At 41.3% G+C, this 15,614-nt stretch overlaps 1 protein-coding gene across 1 annotated transcript in view; it reads right to left on the bottom strand.

Moving 5' to 3' along the window:
- gab2 (GRB2-associated binding protein 2) overlaps nucleotides 1-15,614 on the bottom strand; it is a 388,329-nt gene that overhangs the window by 3,983 nt on the left and 368,732 nt on the right. Inside the window, exons 5-10 of the mRNA XM_085998902.1 lie at nucleotides 14,433-14,527; nucleotides 11,646-11,931; nucleotides 6,824-6,914; nucleotides 5,614-5,716; nucleotides 3,959-4,081; nucleotides 3,358-3,600 (exon numbers count right to left, since the gene is read on the bottom strand). Of these exons, the coding sequence (XP_085855028.1) occupies nucleotides 3,460-3,600; nucleotides 3,959-4,081; nucleotides 5,614-5,716; nucleotides 6,824-6,914; nucleotides 11,646-11,931; nucleotides 14,433-14,527 (839 nt within the window). The 3' untranslated portion in view covers nucleotides 3,358-3,459. The remainder of the gene's footprint in view (nucleotides 1-3,357; nucleotides 3,601-3,958; nucleotides 4,082-5,613; nucleotides 5,717-6,823; nucleotides 6,915-11,645; nucleotides 11,932-14,432; nucleotides 14,528-15,614) is intronic.

Here is a 15,614-nt window from a genome sequence, read left to right as displayed (position 1 = left end):
TGAAATGAACTACAATATATCCTAGCACAATAGCAAAATACTGCGGATGCTGGAAATCTGAAATAACAACAGAAAACGCAGGAAAAACTCAGCAGGCCAGGCAGCATCCGCGGAGAGAGAAACAGAGTTTCTCTCTCCATGGATGCTGCCTGGCCTGCTGAGTTTTTCCAGCGTTTTCTGTTGTTATTTTACAAGATATCCTGTAATTTCCAGCAGCAAGTTTGTTTTAGTTCCACAATATTTAATTTATCACCTACGATACTTAAATGGTATTTGAATAATCTGGACTGAATGGAAGTGGAAATTTCATCAGACAGTGTTGTAGGCAACTCAATAGAAATAAGTTAGGAGCATAGACAGATTAAGTGGGCAAATCTATAGCAAATCGAGTTCAATGTCGGCAAATGTGAGGTCATCCACTTTGGACCGAAGAAAGATAAATCGGAGTATTTTCTAAATGGTGAGAAACTAGGACCTGTAGAGCAGCAAAGCGGTTTGGAAGTCCAAGTACACAAATCATTTAAAGCTAGTAGACAGGCACCAAAAGCAGTTCAGTTTTGGGGCACTGTACCTCAGGAAGGATATATTGGCTTTGGAAGGGGTGCAGCGCAGATTCACCAGAATGATATTGGGGCTTCGAGAGTTAAATTATGAGGTTGCATAAACTTGGCTTGTATTCCCGTGAGTATAGCAGATTGAGGGGTGATCTGATCGAAGTGTTTAAAATGTTAAAAGGATTCAATAGGGTAAATACAGATAAAGTATTTTCTCTGGTTGGGGAATCAAAAATGGGGGCGGGCATAATCTTAAAATTAGAGCGGGGCATTTAGGAGGAAAATCAGTAAGCACTTTTTCACACAAAGGGGAGTAGAACTTTGGAACTATCTTCCCCCAAATGTCTGGATGCTGGGACAATTGCAGCTTTCAAGACTGAAATAGATTTTTTGGGAGGTAAGGGGTATTAAGGGATATGGAGCTAAGGCAGGTAAATTGAGTTAAGGTACAGATCAGCCATGATCTCACTGAATGGCAGAGCAGGCTCAAGGGGCTGAATGGCCTACTTCAATTCCTATGTTCCCAGCATTGATACCAGATGTGCACTCAGTTATCAATATGTCCATGTAAAATGGGTATCCAGGATTGCTAAAAAGCTGTTGGATGCAAAAGTGATGATTTAAATGGACAGAGGAAGACAAACAACTGTTTTTGAAGGATCCTTGTATCTCCTTTTGTGCAGTTTTTATAGCTTTTTCTTTTGCCCACCTAGTTGGTGAGAAGTCTTTGTGCCAGACTTCTGGGACTGCCCTATTCTGACTAGGTCATAGAAATTAGACAGAGGTATAAATATTTATGCAAATTAGCTGATCACAGGCAATTGCATACAATAAGCTCATTGCACAAATGGATAGCTTTGCAGTGCTTATCCATTCTTGACTACATTTTGCAGGAATTTGATAATTTACCCAAACAGTCTACCATTTCCATTTTATATAGAGAATCCTTGGTGGCTACTGGTGAGCTAGTGACACTCTGATCATAGTGTGTTTGTGGGTAAGTATATGTCTTGCAGCCAATTGAAAATTTGCTTACATAGTGAAAACCTATTTAAATCCTCCAGACAGGATTAAATTATAATTTAAAGCAATATGCGATCTTGTCACTTTGTCTCCCCACTACAAAATGTATTGGAATAAAAATGATTTAAAAAAAATTGTGATGATGCCATTTGTGATCTTAACTAATGTGATCTTGAGGTTTTTACTGTGAAGGGCATCACAACTGGTTAGTAAATTACATACTTTTACATTAACTGCAGCATAATGAAAAATCATTGTTAAGTGTTTTTAAGTGGATATTTTTGTGAAAGACTTTTTACATAAAATTACATAGAATATACAGCACAGAAACAGGCCTTTCGGCCCAACCAGTCCATGCCAGTGTTTATGCTCCACTTGTGCCTCCTCCCACCCTTCCTCATCCAAGTCTATCAGCATAACCCTCTATTCCCTTCTCCCTCACATGCTTGCGATCTAAATATACATTTGTTACTTTTTATGGCACTGGCAAAAATTTATATACGTTTATAACTTGCCAAAAGATTTTGAAACAAGTCACCACTGCAGTTACTTCAAATCTATTTGCTTTGCTCTTTGCTGAAGCAGAGTAAAATGATGTCAAACCTTTTAATTTGTTAGGAAGGATTTGCAAGTGACACCACTTCAAATTAGATAATTTCACCATATGTAAACAATGTGTCTGTCATTTTACATTAGTTCTAAGGATGGTTAATTTATTAAATATCATACATACTTTTCACATGGATTCTGTCTAGTATCTCAATTTAATACGGTAACAAACATGTGTTGTTCAGTGATTTTAGAAGACTGGAGACATTTACTGCCCTGCTTTTTAAAAAAATGATCTTTAGGAAGTGTATTAAAGTTCCATTGATACTGGTTGTGAAGTCATGATTTTGTTGCTGATGAGTCTACTCATAGCTGTCCACACTGTACAGAGACTAGAAATTCCATCTGGTATGCTTGTCAAAATTTCTAGAGAGTCCTGTCATTTCTTTTTGAAATATGTCCCTATATCTTGTCGGATTTCTAGCATAGCAAATGGAAGGAGTAGAAATCTTCATTTGTGATCCTCTTCCTCAGATTCAAAGAGGTAGGTCTCCCTCAGTTGTTAGGGGTAGGTTTTCAACTTGCCGCCTGGGCGTAAAGCCAGTGTTGCGGATGAGCTGCCTGTTATAGAAAGTGCCCGATGGAAATGAAAATTGGGCAGTTTCTAAAACCGATGGCTGATCTGCAACACCCATTTTAGGCCTGGCTGGCAAGTTGAAAATCTATCCCTTATAGTTTGTTTCAACCAATTATCAATGTGTTGAAATAATTCAATGACACTTCAGTTCTGATTAAATGTACATGATTTGCAATGCTCTGCTGATGCATTTAAAATATATTACAAGTTTCCATGGGATTCTATGGATAACTGGTCATGGACTTGTCACTGGTGACAGGTTCACAAACTTCTAAATAACAATATGGCAAAAAATAGTTGGTTATCTCAAAATCCTTCTTGTGTTGACGGAATCTAATCAGGTAGCTAACTATTTTATTCTTTACTCTTACCACAAGAACAAGCTTTTTTAGCAAAGGATAACAATAGATATTTAGTTGCAGTGAATGTTTGAGGACTGGAAACTAGCCTCAGATAATCCCTGTGAACTGTTCCGAGAGTGAACCTGTGGAAGAATTGCTTTCTGGTGTGAACATGTACAATAAAGTGGCTACTTTTATCAAAAGGTGATGGAAAGCTACCTATAAAGTTTTGAGGCAATTCAAGAGATAATACCTCTTCCCCCCCATTCTGACATATCATCTTGTATCAGCAAGTCTAGATCATTTATGCAGAATTGTAAATAGTTTGTCTTTCCATTGGTTATCATTTGTATTGTTACTTCAGGCTCTTCAGAGGCTCACTGGATTGCCTCACATCAGTCCACTCCTGCATGGTGTTCTGTAGAGCCTGGGTCCTCTCCTTGTCCACTTGTACATAGTCCACTTTTTCATCTGATGTTACTGAGGATGTGGAAGGCTGGTTGGAAACAGAATATGGATTTGAATGAGATCGTTCCATTATCACAAGTCAACACAGTAATTGTCTCTTCTACATAAATTTAGAATAGGTTTGCTATTTAAGACGGTCACCCACATTGGTTAGTGCACCCAAAGTAGCCAATCTGACCTTTCAGTAAGAGTGACCATTTTAGACTACTGAAAAGTAATTGTTCAATTGAATGAAAGAAAAAAAAGTGGTGAGGGAGACAGAGCGATAAAGAGAAGATGGGACAAACTGAGTATACCCGACATATTTAAAAATCCAGAAAACATTTACAATATTTACTAACAAAACAAAGCCAGATAATTAGAAATAGACAAACTATAGGATTTACCTTTCGATGAGGACCAGGAGAACTAGGTTGGAAATCCAAGGACAAATAATCCACACTCCCAGTCTTCCTGGTAACAGGGCTGCCTGTCACAACATTCATTGGAGAGGTAGAAATTGGATTCTGCTATTTTTAGGTAAATTGAATAAAAATATATGGTTTTCAACACAATGAAGGCAGAGTAACTGATTTCAGTGATAAGAATAATTAGAGATTTATAATTCTCTAATAAACTACTATAGTTCAACGTGCAGAAATTGATAACAGTAATGATTTTATTTAAACAATATTTATTTTTCTAATGCTACAGAATTAAATTCTACAACATATTAAATGTTAGCTTCCCCAATTCCTATTCTCACTGAATAGGCATATTCACAGTTCAATCATTAATTAAATCCTCAGTTAGCACCACCTAGCTATCAAAATACCATTTCTTTACGAGGTTTATCTGCATTTTATCAACGCCTTAGTTTACAGACAGATCAAGAAGATGACTAATACTAACATTTTTAATTAAGTGTTTTTCTGCTATCTGTTATGCAAGGAAACAACATACCAGGCTTCACGGAGGCACAGCAGTACAGCACTACCTGGACTGCTGCTTCTGAAATGTTGCAAATGCCTGTGCCTAAATAAATTGACCATGCACTATTTTTGGATTGGGGGCCTAAATGTCGGATGCCTGCAGCAATGCAGGACTGCCCTTATAGTGCGGTAATATTTTGCTTGAAAAATAAAATGTGGGGCACAAGGGCTCTTTGAATAATTGCCCTTTGGAGGCCAAATTAAGCAACATGCCTCGCTGAGAAGTGGCCCATTTCCTACATTACAACAGTGACTACACTTCAAAAGTACTTCATTGTAAAGCGCTTTGGGATGTCATGAAAGGCGCTATATAAATGCAAGCCTTTCTTTGCTTTAATGAAGAGAGTCAATTAAAAAGATTTTAGCCAGGCCTTCCATTGAAGCACCCAATGGGTGCTGTGCACCTGGATCGTTGCTCAGTCACTCCAGTTTCAGCCAATGAAGGTTTGTGGTGGTGAATTTGTATTCCACCCCATTGTGGCACAGCACACGAACACATTATGGGGCTAATAATCCAAAGTTAATTGCCATGGTGTATTGGGCACAGGAGCCCTGTGTTATTGGGAGGCTCTCTGGTTTGCACAAAAATTGAGGCCATAAGTTTGTGCACAGGTTCCCAGCTTGCTACGCACTGCACTAATGCAGAGACATGCACAGTGTGCATTGAGTGCATAGTAGGCCACAGGTCTCAGGTCTTGCAATGGCAGGGACCAAAGAAAATTCCCCATTCCTGCCCTTTTTGTAAGAGAATGTTCATGAAATATGAAGGGCTCAAAGAAGTGAGAAAATAAATTAATAATTTTTCAAAATCAAACTAAGATAACTAGTACTAAAGTATGCAATGCACCATTGGAAATACTTGCATCTTTTAAGCAAAATATTTATGCATTCCAGCTGATGCATGAGGCATTACAACTGTGTGGGACAGGTTGGAAGGCCAGCAGGTATTGTTATGTCTGTCATTTTCGTCTGTTTGTATAATCAATGTTAGGATTGTATCCTGCTTCTGTTCAGTTATGTCAGTTGTAACAACTGAACTCCTGGGTAGTGCATTGTTTACAACTACTTACCATTGCAACATAGTTTTCTTCACTGTCTCCTGAGTCAGTGCTGGTGACACTCTGTGTTGATAAGGGGCGGCAATTTTGTGAAGAAATGGGGTTTACAGCAGCTCTGGAACCAATAAAAGAACAACTTTCATTCAAGGACTATGACACGAATCAAAGTACTTCTATATTACTGGAAAATTAAGTAGCGAGTCCAGCCCTAAGAGTTGATGGAGGCTGCTTTATGAACACTTTCTATTGTAAGACAAAGCTTTACACTTGTACAACATTGTCACTGCCTGCAATCTGAATTAATTATTTTGAACTTACTAATTTCTGGTGTCTATGTATTGCCATTGGTTGTGCATGAGCAAGTGAGGGAGAGCTGTATGAATCTGTGACACATTTTTGCACTTAATAACGTGAAAGTGTTGGGTATGGATTGTGTTATTACTGCAGATGCAGCTGAATTTTTTTGATTTGTAACGTTGATCATAATTGGCAGGAAGGATAGAAATGATCCCCAGATGGTGGCAAGAGGTGAAGGCCATGAGAAAAATAGGTAGATGGACTTGCCCACCAAGCAACAGATGAATTAATTATTATTCATCATTGTGTGCTGTACCTGGGGTTCCATTTGAGACTAGAAATATGAAAGGAATGAGTTACCTCTGCACCACCACTGTCCACCCCCCAGTGTCATTGTTCTTGTGCGCAATCTAAGACCAGCTTGTTCAGAAGCTGCTTTAGGGAAACATTACTACTGGGAAGAGGGCTAGCCGAATTTGCATGGTGTATCTATATTAATGTCATAAACCATTAGGGCTTGCATGATTTTAACTTCTTAGCTTATTTTGCAGCATTAAAAAACACAAAGCACATCTGTCATTACACCATGGTTGTTGCATACTGTGCATTCAGTCCCCACCAAATTTCCCACACATTTCTGATTGTGCCCAAGCCATCAGGCAAAGATACAGGGCAGAGGGCAAGTACTTCTGTAAAAGGGAGGGGAACGTCAATGGGTGAATCTTGCCCAAAAAGACACAGTTGTGTACCCAAAATATATTAAAATAACCAATATAAACTACCTCAGTATCTCCTAAATAAAGGAAACTAATCACTTTTGTGTAATGGTCACCAATTAAGTTCCATTCTGTAGGTAGAAGGAAGTAAAAGTTTACGTGTGTGTAAGTTACTGCCAACGATCTACTGTATTTAAAAAAACACTTACACAGGCCTGGACCAAGATCTGGTAATGGGGGACTTGAATGGCAGCTCATCAATGACTGTGTGGTTTCTTGTTTCCAAAGGTCCTGCTTTGGCTGAAATATAAACTCCAATTAAACAATTGGTGAGTATAATATTACTTAATCAGTGTTAACACTTGCCTTTTCAAATTGGTTGACCTTCTGTCCAAATGAAAAGTCCTGCAGAAAATATTGTTGGTGTAGCGGTTCGTGTAGATCGCCACTAAATAAGAGAGTTTGACTTCGACGAACTATAAATAAGTTGTTTATTTACAGGAACAGGCTAATTACAGCAGGTAAGATGGCTGACTGTAGGAGCACCGTGGTGTAGGTCTTGTCCCAGCGGGGACTCCACGAGGACTGAGTTCGCAGTCCTGTGGGGAGCGTGATGACGTCATCGCGTTTGCGTTGTGATGTCATCACGTTGTTTGCATTTCCCGCGCTTAGGGCGTCACGTGATGCGCGTCGTTGCGTTGCTGGCCGTTGAAGCTGAAGTCGGGAGGCCGGGCTGTGCCGGTGCTTGCCGCGGGAGCGGAAGATCGCGTCGCTCCCGTCGGCTGGCCGTTGAGGCCGAAGACGCTAGGCTGAGTTGTGCCGGCGCACGCACATCACGTCGTACGTGACGTGACGTCAGCGCACTAGGGCGCGTCTTAAAGGGGCAATGGCCCCAACAGGTAAGTTAAAAGGGCAACGACCCCAAAAGGTAAGTTAAACATACAGTAAGGTAAGTTAAAGGGAATTATGTGTCTCAATGTAAGGGACAACCAGTGGTACCACCACATTGGAATTATTACAATTTAGGGTCCGTTTTCAGGTCCATAACCAGTGGTGTGCTGACAGCACATGCCCTTGACCCTCGAGCCTGATTAATATTCTTTGCAGAAGCTGCCAGCATTTGTTGCGCATCCACAGGCAACTCGAGCATTTCAGTAAGAAGCTGCAGCAACCAAAAGGTAAGTCCCCAGATGGGAGTTAGAGTGGCAAGGGGGGATGGGATAGCCAATTGCGAGGATTGTGGATTCGGGGGAGTACTCCCACTCCTCCTGACTCCACAGGAAGGTTTTTTAAAAATAAAAACCTTTTGATGGCAGTTTCTGATTAGGCGGCAGCGACTGCTTAAGAATCCCGAGTGGCCTGGCTCTTGCTTTTCTTAACCAAAACCAATTTCTGTAAGAGGCCTAAAACAAGCGATAGGCCCCTCATCTCACATGTAAGGGGCCTGATGCCTCTTTTAGGCAGTTGCCTGGGATATCTGCAGAGCTGCCTTTACCAATATGATGGCGCCCACAACGCAGGCGCAGAATATTGCAGCCTGACACTGACCCTTTTTGTTTCCATTTTCTGGCTGGAAAACGGGTGCAATGAGGACTAATTTCTACCTCAATGTCTTGATAAACATACACAGTGTGATTTCTAATTAAATGAAACAAGCAATTCGCACCTTGACACAGAAGGATTTAAAACACCTGTCTATCCGAGGTTTTACCTTGTTCACCCATCTGGTGCTGATCTTCAATATGTCACTTTTATGTTGTTTTCTCATTATAAGAAATGGTTCTTTGTGATTCGAACTAAAGATTTGAGTGCTCAGTTCATATAAGCCTACAAATTACTGTTGGTAATATTAGCAGATTATGCTAAATGCATTTGGATGACATTCCTCCCTCTGCTATTTTGACAGCAGTGTTAACTCATTTGTTACAAATGACTTTTTTTAAAATTAACAGATGAAGGAATGGTAAACAGTCACCAGCTGATAGTGTCAATAGCAACTTCTGGCACATCAACTGATTATTGCTGCAGACTATACATTCAAATATTACATTAATTTGAAAGACATTCAGTGCATTATGGCTGATATAGAAATGACTGCTACAAAAGCTTAGTGTATTTCAGTGGTTTTTCTAACACATCAAAGGAGCTAGAATTTGAGCCACACAATATAAACACTCAGGCTACGATTTTGCTGACCGTGGCAGGTGATGTCGGTGGTGGGTCCCGACCCCGCTGCTGGCTCCATCCTGCTTCTGTGAAATGAATTTCCCTCGATGGCCTGCCCAGCGCATTTCCCGGCCAATTAGAGGAAGCGGGTCTGGTGGCGTCATTTGGTGATGCGTCATCAGCTGGTTTCCTTAAGGGACCATGTCCAACTTTACTTTGGCATCCATATGCTTATGGAGGGAGCAACAGCATGCAGGGAGGTCCTCTTCCCTTCCCATGGGTGGAAGAGACCTCCCCAGGAGATCAACACAGCCTGGTTGCACATTACACAGAGGGCACAAGCAGGGATGTCGTCAGGAGGACCTGATGCAGTGCCGCAAACATTTCAATGATCTCAGTCGATCACGAAACGTTAGTACAAAGCCACACTCAACCTCATCCTGCTGTGCCACTCATCACATCTCCATCACTCTGCCTTCCCTACCCTACTCCTGCACATCCTTACTCACACCAACTTACCTTGCACCTCCACCCATCCCTCTCTATCTACATTTTCACTTCCCATCTCACTTGCCACCCCTCACACTCACCCTCATCCTAGTGCAATCATACAAACTAACAACACACAAGGGTAGGCACTTGTGTGTTTTAGCCAATGTTCTTGCGAAGTTTCTGTTAATGCTCTGTCAAACATTGAAATCTTTATTTTCAACACTTTGGGTTCTTGGACAGATTTGTGTGCACCTTTGGAAGTGGCTTAGTGAGTTGCAGTGAATGGTGAGACATAACGGTAGCCCCCGCAATGCTGTTGAGTGTTAAAGGAATGGTTTGGGCATTGTAGGGATGCTTTATGGTGTTGATGTGGGGTGGTGCCAACCTGTTGCATCATGTGGCAGCCAGGGTGTACAGCATCAAGTGAAGTAAATCTGGCTGTGGTGAGAGAGTATAAAGGGCACCCACGCTGATGGAATAGATGACAGGTGAAGTAGAGATGACAGAAGTGATCTGTTAATGGTGTGAGAGATAATGAGGTCAGGCTGGATGGAGACTTGTGTAAATACTTGCAGCATGGTGAATCTGTTGTGGAAATGCAGTGAGGAAGAGTTTGTGGCTGAGGGAAGATATCTCTGTGAGGTGGGAGCTTTTACTTTACATTTGAAGCTGTCAACTCAACAGCTGATTCAATGGCCACTGAATTCCAACTTCAGCTTGACAGACATGGTCCACGACCAGCGTGGACCCCATGAGCAAGCTGTCAAATACAAAAGGTAAGCTGAAAATCATTCTTTAGTGGCTCTGAACAAACCACTAATTACCTGAATTGGTTCCCCAGTCACTGCGTGTTGGATCTGCTCAGCGCTGACAGACCCGACATTGGGAAAGGCGCGTGGCAGTGGGTTCACAGTGGGGACTCAACCCATTGGGGGAAAAAAACACTTTCCCACCTGATCCGCCACTGATCACCCCAGAAAATTCTGGCCTCAGTCAAGGAATTATGCAACATAAACATGATATGACAATGCAAATTCATAATTCAACAGACCATAAACCATCAACATGCCACTTCATATAAGCATGGTATACACATAAGGGGAAATTTTCTAATTTTGCAATCTAAGCAGGGTATCTTGCTTATCAGGAGTGCATATCGGAAATTTGGGTGTGCACTGTACACAATTTTCCATCCATTCATTTAAATGGTTAGAAACATCATCTGCAACACACGCCTGATTTTCTAACACGTGCTTCCGGCTGGCGAGGTCTCCACCGAGAGTCTCCACCGAGAGTGCAAAGTCAGAAATTACCCCCATAATAGAGAGGTGAGTAGCTGCCCTCAACATCAAGGCGATATTCAACCATGTATGGCACCAAGGAGCCCTAGCGAAACTGTGCTCAATTGGAGGATCAATGAGAAAACCCTCAGTGGCTGGAGTTACACCTGACACACAGGAAGCTGGTTGTGATTGTCAGTTGACTGTAGCCTTAATTTGCACCACATAAGTGCCAGGTAAAGACTACCCCCCAGCAAGAAAAATCCCAACCATCTCCCCCTGATAGTATGGGACTCCACAACAATCAACATCTTTGGGTCACCACTGATAGTAACTTAACTGGACCCAACAGATCAACAACATGGTTACAAGAGCAAGGCACAGGTTGAGTCCTCTGTGACAAATGACTCACTTCCTGGCCTTCAATGCATCTCCACCATCTACAAGATACAAGTCAGTAGTTTGGTGGAATGCTCATCAGTCGCCTGAATGAGTGCAGTCGTAACAACACAAGAAATTCAACACCATCCAGGAGAAAGCAGTTCCCTTGAAGGGTGCCCTTGTTACAGAATACAATATCATTCTGTGCACCACTGGTGTACTGTAGCTGCAGTATGTATTGTCTACAGGTGCACTGCAGCAACTCACCAAGCACCTCCCAGTCACATGACCTTTATCACCGAGAAGGAGCAGCGATATTATGGGAACATCATCTTCCAAGTCACACATCAACCTGACTTGGGCATATATCACTGCTCTTTCATTCTTGCTTGGTCCAAATCCTGGAATTCCCTAACTAACACCATTGTGGGCTGCACCATTACCACCATGATTCTGCAGTTCAAGAAGAAAGCTCATCATCACCTTCTCAGGCAACTAAAGATGAGCAATAAATGTGGCCTTGCCAGCGTCACCCACATCCTGATAAATTTTTAAAAAAAGGTAAACTCTTATGTTACTTGCAACAACTCTGTACTTGTAACCAGATGTATAACTATAATGGTTTATGATCTGTATTGAACACTATGTTTGTACATCTGTTAAAAAAAGGTATACTTTCCAGATAAATGTAAGTGAAACCAATAAAACTCACATTTTCTGTCTGGTTTGAGATTACGGTTGACTGGAGGCGGCAGCAAGTCTGCAGGAAAGTTGGGTTTGTGGCAGAGAGAGGCTGTACTTCCTTTGCGGGTGGGGAACGTAGCTGAGGAGAATCCAGGGAAGTCAAAGTGGTGGGGACCAGGACTCATGGGTATGTAGACATCCTGACGACCCTCTAAAGTGGTTGTAACAAATGGAGACAAGGAACCTGGGTTCATTGGCACATAATTGTCCTCAGATTCCACACTTTCTGAACGAGATGCTGTGAATTTTGTTCTCTGTGAAGACACAAGAATTTTGTTTCAACTTCTTTCAAAACCATAACTAGATATGTTTGAATGTGTCCTGTATAACTTTGTTTTTTTTAATGTGTTTAGATTTGTCACTGTGGAAAACCAGTAAAATAAAATAATTTATCTTTAATTTCTTGCAATGACCAAATTGCTTCAGTTTAAAAGAGGGACCTGAAAATAGACAGAAAGGTTGATAAATTACAGGTGCAAAGTGGCAATTGAGTAGATAAGCAAACAGATTCAAATTAATTGACAGAGAAGTTGGTGCAACCCAGAGCTCATGGAACTATAATCTGTAGTGAACAGTGCAGCCCATTACAAAACTGCTTTATTCATATGAAAAGTTCAACTCTATATTAAGTGCATAGGAATTGCAACTGATTACCAGAATAACAAAATTATAAATGGTTGGGTGTAAAATAAAATGTGTACAGGGTTACGAGTTGGTTTGGGGCTGGATTGTACAAAGGAAACCAATAAGGGAGCTCACACACTTTAGTAATTCATCTGACCATTGTTACTTTCTGATGCTCCTGCATATGCTTGAAATATTTAATTAAATATGATTCATACAAGCCAACCCCCAAAAAGCTGACAACTTTAAAAACAACATTACAACATAAAGAGGATGTCGGAACAGAGAAAGCTGGGGGTTTATGTACACAAATCTTTGAAGGTGGCAGGACAAGTTGAGAAGGCTGTTAAGAAAGCATATGGGATCTTTGGCTTTATAAATAGAGGCATAGAGTACAAAAGCAAGAACGTTATGTTAAACCATTATAAAACACTTGTTTGGCTCAGCTGGAACTTTGTGTCCAGTTCTGAGCACCACACTTTAGGAAGGATGTCAGCCTCCAATCCTCCGCCCACCATAGAATTAAGCTCATCCAAAACTATGCTGCCCATATCCTATTACACACCAAGTCCCGTTCGTCCATTATCTCTTTCCTTAATGACATCCACTGACTCAGTTCCTCAAATTTAAATTCATCCTTGTGTTTAAATTCCTCCATGGCCTTGCACCTCCATATCTCTTTAATCTCGTCCAGTCCTACAACGTCCCCCCTCAAACTCATCCATACCTCTGACTCCAGCCTCTTGATTATTCTTCTCACGCTTCACTCTACCATTTATGGCTCTGCTCTCAGCCACCAAGGCCTCATACTACATCAACTCTGTTAATCCCTGCGCCTCTCCAACTCCCACTCCTCCTTTATGGCCCTCCTTAAAACCCATCTCCAGTCACGCCTCCTGATCTTATCTTGGCGTTTGTTTTCTTTGTGCTCCTGTGAAGTGCCAAGGGACGTTTTTCTATGTTAAAGATGCTTTATAAATGAAAGTCGTTTTTTGTCATTGTTGTTGAATGTGGATGGTTAGCAACTAATATGATTTCCAGAAACCAAACGAGTAGCTAAAGAATTCTAGTATTTTACTTATGGGTTTCTGCTCTTGGGGGTCATATCATAAGATGGGCATATGGCTCCTCGAGCCTACTCCTCCATTCACAAAGATCATGGCTGATCTTCCAACTCAACATACTTTCCAACTCTATTCCTTGATTCCCTTAACGACCCAATATCATTTAACCACCCAATATATCTCTTCCTGTCATCCATTTCTTGAGTCAGAAATCATTTCCTCCTGTCCACTGGATCTCATGAAATCAGGAATCGTACTGTTGTGACATCAGCTAAGTGTCTGGCAGCTGGAGCAACAGCAGGATCCAGACATTGGGGAGGTAATAACCTCCGAATTGCATAATTTTATTTATTTTATCGTAAAGCAACAACAAATGGCGCTGAATCCACTAATTAATATCATATAGGTCAGGAACTGTAGCACATGGGATGGACCAGGAACAGAATATGGAGGGGAGCTTCGACGCCAGCAACAGAAATATATGAGGTGTGGGGACAAGGGCTGGAGGCACATGGCTAGACAAGATGGTGTTAGGAAGCAGAGAGATTAAGAGACTGGGGAGGTGAGAGAGAGCACACACTAGGTTGCCAATATTAGCATACAGTTGTATAACAAAGTCAAATGACATTTAACTGTATACTAGTCTGACAATCGAATTCCCTCATTTATTTTGAATGGGTCAATGTCTCTTAAAAAAAGCGAACAGAAGATTGCTTTAAGTGTGTGTGTGTATATATGCGACACATGGGAGTGATGGAGAAAAAGGTAATAGAACATACTGCACTTTGGATTGATTAGTCAGTTCTTGTTTCTTATGTGATATATAGGCAGATTTGTGTCAAGATGAGCAGTATAGATGAGCAGGTGTTTCATGATCAAGTTGGAGAAATTATGAAAGTGCAATTTAGTAAAAATTGTATGTAGGACAAGCAACATTACAGCAAAATACAAAATGCAAGGTAATGTTTGCCAAAGATAGAGAAGTTCAGAACACCAATGCATTACAATTAATACAATGAGCAAAGATCCATTGGGTTGTAAAAATATCAATTCTTTATGCTTCTTACCAAGTAAGAACTGAATCCGTCATTAACAGACTCCATGGAGTGGCCTTCATTATTTGCAGCATGACAGGGATAATCATAGGTTTCACAAGAAGAAGCTGGGAAAATAGAAACACTGGTTGGAAGACATTTTACAGATGACTAAATCATCAGAGAAATAGGACTATGTTATTACTTAGCTGAAAATCGTAGAATCATAGAATGGTTACAGCACAGAAGGAGGCCATTCGGCCTGTCGAGCCCCTGCCGGCTCACTGCAAGAGCACTTCAGCTAGTCTCACTCCCCCGCCCTTTCTCTGTAGTCCTGCAATTTTTTTCCCCTTCAGGTACTTATCCAATTCCCTTCTGAAAGCCACTATTGAATCTGCCTCCACCACCCTTTCAGACAGTGCATTCCAGATCATAACCACTCATTGCGTAAAAAAAGTTTTTCCTCATGTCACCTTTGGTTCTTCTGCCAATAATCTTAAATTTGTGTCCTCTGGTTCTCGACCCTTCTACCAATGGGAACAGTTACCCTGTCTAGATCCCTCGTGATTTTGAACACCTCCATCAAATCTCCTCTCAACCTTCTCTGCTCTAAGGAGAACAACCCCAGCTTCTCCAGTAGGAAGCAGAGAGATTGAGAAGAGACTGGGGAGGTAAATCATGCTTGACTAATCTACTGGAATTTTTTGAGGATGTAACTGGTAAAATAGATAAGGGAGAACCAGTGGATGTGGTGTTTTTGGACTTTCAGAAGGCTTTCGATAAGGTCCCACACAAGAGATTAGCGTGCAAAATTAAGGCACATGGGATTGGGGGCAAGGTATTGACTTGGATAGAGAACTGGTTGGCGGACAGAAAGCAAAGAGTTGGAATAAACGGGTCATTTTCCGAGTGGCAGGCAGTGACTAGTGGGGTACCGCAAGGATCGGTCCTAGGACCCCAGCTGTTCACAATATATATTAATGATCTGGACGAGGGAATTGGATGTAATATCTCCAAATTTGCAGACGACACAAAGCTGGGCGGGAGGGTAAGCTGCGAGGAGGATGTCGGGAAACTCCAGTACGATTTGGACAGGTTGGGTGATTGGGCAGAAACATGGCAAATGCACTATAATGTGGATAAATGTGAGGTTATCCACTTTGGTGGCAAAAACAGGAAGGCAGATTATTATTTGAATGGCAATAGATTGGGAGA

Source organism: Somniosus microcephalus, chromosome 10, assembly GCF_052327205.1.
Source record: "Somniosus microcephalus isolate GS21.2 chromosome 10, FLI_Smic_1.0, whole genome shotgun sequence".
NCBI lineage: Eukaryota > Metazoa > Chordata > Chondrichthyes > Squaliformes > Somniosidae > Somniosus > Somniosus microcephalus.
This window is presented reverse-complemented; position numbering and strand designations above follow the sequence as displayed.